Source organism: Emiliania huxleyi (genome assembly GCF_000372725.1).
Source record: "Emiliania huxleyi CCMP1516 unplaced genomic scaffold EMIHUscaffold_4642, whole genome shotgun sequence".
NCBI lineage: Eukaryota > Haptophyta > Isochrysidales > Noelaerhabdaceae > Emiliania > Emiliania huxleyi.
The window spans coordinates 1-1,691 of record NW_005198504.1 but is presented as its reverse complement, the minus strand read 5'-3'; the positions used below and the strand labels follow the sequence as shown (position 1 = coordinate 1,691).

Below are 1,691 nucleotides of genomic sequence, written 5' to 3'. Positions count from 1 at the left end.
CGGTCCCCATTCACACGTATCCGTAAACGTAGAACTTGCACACCGTCAGCCCCGTCGCAGACCTTTAGTTGAGGTAGATGTAGCGCCCCAACGCGTTGATCTCCACCTCCAACATCACGTTCGACAACACGCTCACGTCCGACTTCACCAGCGCGTTGCCCGTGTACGTCTCTGCCGTCGAGCCGAGATAGATGTCAATGCCGGTCAGACGCTCCGCGCAGCAGTCGTTGCGGTTCTGCAGCCGCACGTAGCGCACATACACCTCGCTCCCGAGGTCGACGCCCCACCACTGGCTTGTGTATTGGCCGCACTCGGCCCACGGCCGTCCCGTCGTGCTGTCGGCGTATGACAGGTCGCTCACGGGCGCCTGCTTGTCGAACAAGCTCGAGTCCTGGTAAGTGGTGGCGGCGCGGAGGTCGAGCAGCTGCACGTCAGGCGGCGGCGGCGACGGCGAGGCGGACGGCGGCGGCGGAGAGGGCGAGGCGGACGGCGGCGGCGCAGGCAGGGCGGAGGGAGGCGGCGGCAGAGGCGGCGGCGGCGACGGCGAGGCGGACGGCGGCGGGGAGGGAGAGGCGGAGGGAGGCGGTGGCGACGGCGACGCGGAAGGAGGTGGCGGGGAGGGAGAGGCGGAGGGAGGCGGCGGCGAGGGCGACGCGGACGGAGGCGGCGGCGACGGCGAGGCGGGAGGAGGCGGCGGCGTGGGCGAGGCGGACGGAGGCGGTGGCGATGGTGAGGCGGACGGCGGCGGGGGCGAGGGCGATGCCGAGGGAGGCGGCGGCGACGGCGACACGGATGCCGGCGGGGGTGACGGCGATGCTGGGGGCGGCGGGGGCGACGGCGATGCTGAGGGCGGCGGCGGAGATGGTGAGGCGGAGGGAGCCGGCGGCGAGGGCGAGGCGGAGGGAGGCGGTGGCGACGGCGAGGCGGACGGAGGCGGCGGCGACGGTGAGGCGGACGGAGGCGGCGGCGATGGTGAGGCGGAGGGAGGCGGCGGCGAGGGCGAGGCGGACGGCGGTATAGGTGGCGGACAACCCGGAAAGTCCAACACCACGCCCGACAGCAAGATGTTCCTCCCGGTGTCGGTTAAGGTTGCATTGAAGGCGGGGGGAGGGAACAGGCGGACTCTAAGCTGAAAGCTCGATGTGTTGCTGTAGTAGAGGCTCACAGCCTTGTTCAGCTGGTCCTCAGTCAGGCCTTGAACGGTACCAGGGTTGTCAGCTCCGCTTCCCGCAAGTGTGGCGCTGAAGCTCGTCCAGCCGCCAGTGACGGCGCCAATCTCAACCTCTGACGTGCCGCCGGACGTGATGTACGCGTCAAAGCCTTGCGCGGGGTCTGCGGTCGAGCTCTTGGCCATCACAACCTCGCCGAGATCAAAGCTGCCGCCATCGCACGTTTTGTTACGCAAGCCAGCCGACTGGCCGCTGCAGCCCCTGTCAAAGTCGTAGATGGAGATCACAAAATTCGGCACCGTCACCGGGTCCTGCGAGTTGTCGTCGACGAATGTGAAGTTGAGGATGGTGTCCACCTCGCCGCGAATGTTGAGGACGAAGAAACCCTTCGCATTGGGTCCATTCCGATTCGGCTTGTGGGCTTGATACACCGAGTCGGACACGATGCGCATGCCCATTGTGGCTCCAGACGTGGGGGTCGTGGAGCCGACGTTCGAGACAAGGATTTGCGTTGGGTCAGTG

The 1,691-nt window shown here is 67.9% G+C and overlaps 1 protein-coding gene across 1 annotated transcript; it reads right to left on the bottom strand.

Annotated features, from left to right (window-relative positions):
* Window positions 1–64: 64 nt before the first annotated feature.
* EMIHUDRAFT_256322 (hypothetical protein) lies at window positions 65–1,627 on the bottom strand (the record flags this gene model as incomplete). The annotated part of the gene is made up of 2 exons (XM_005768212.1): window positions 65–391; window positions 1,049–1,627. The coding sequence occupies 2 exons, from the start codon at window positions 1,625–1,627 to the stop codon at window positions 65–67; spliced, it is 906 nt and encodes a 301-aa protein (XP_005768269.1).
* Window positions 1,628–1,691: the final 64 nt, after the last annotated feature.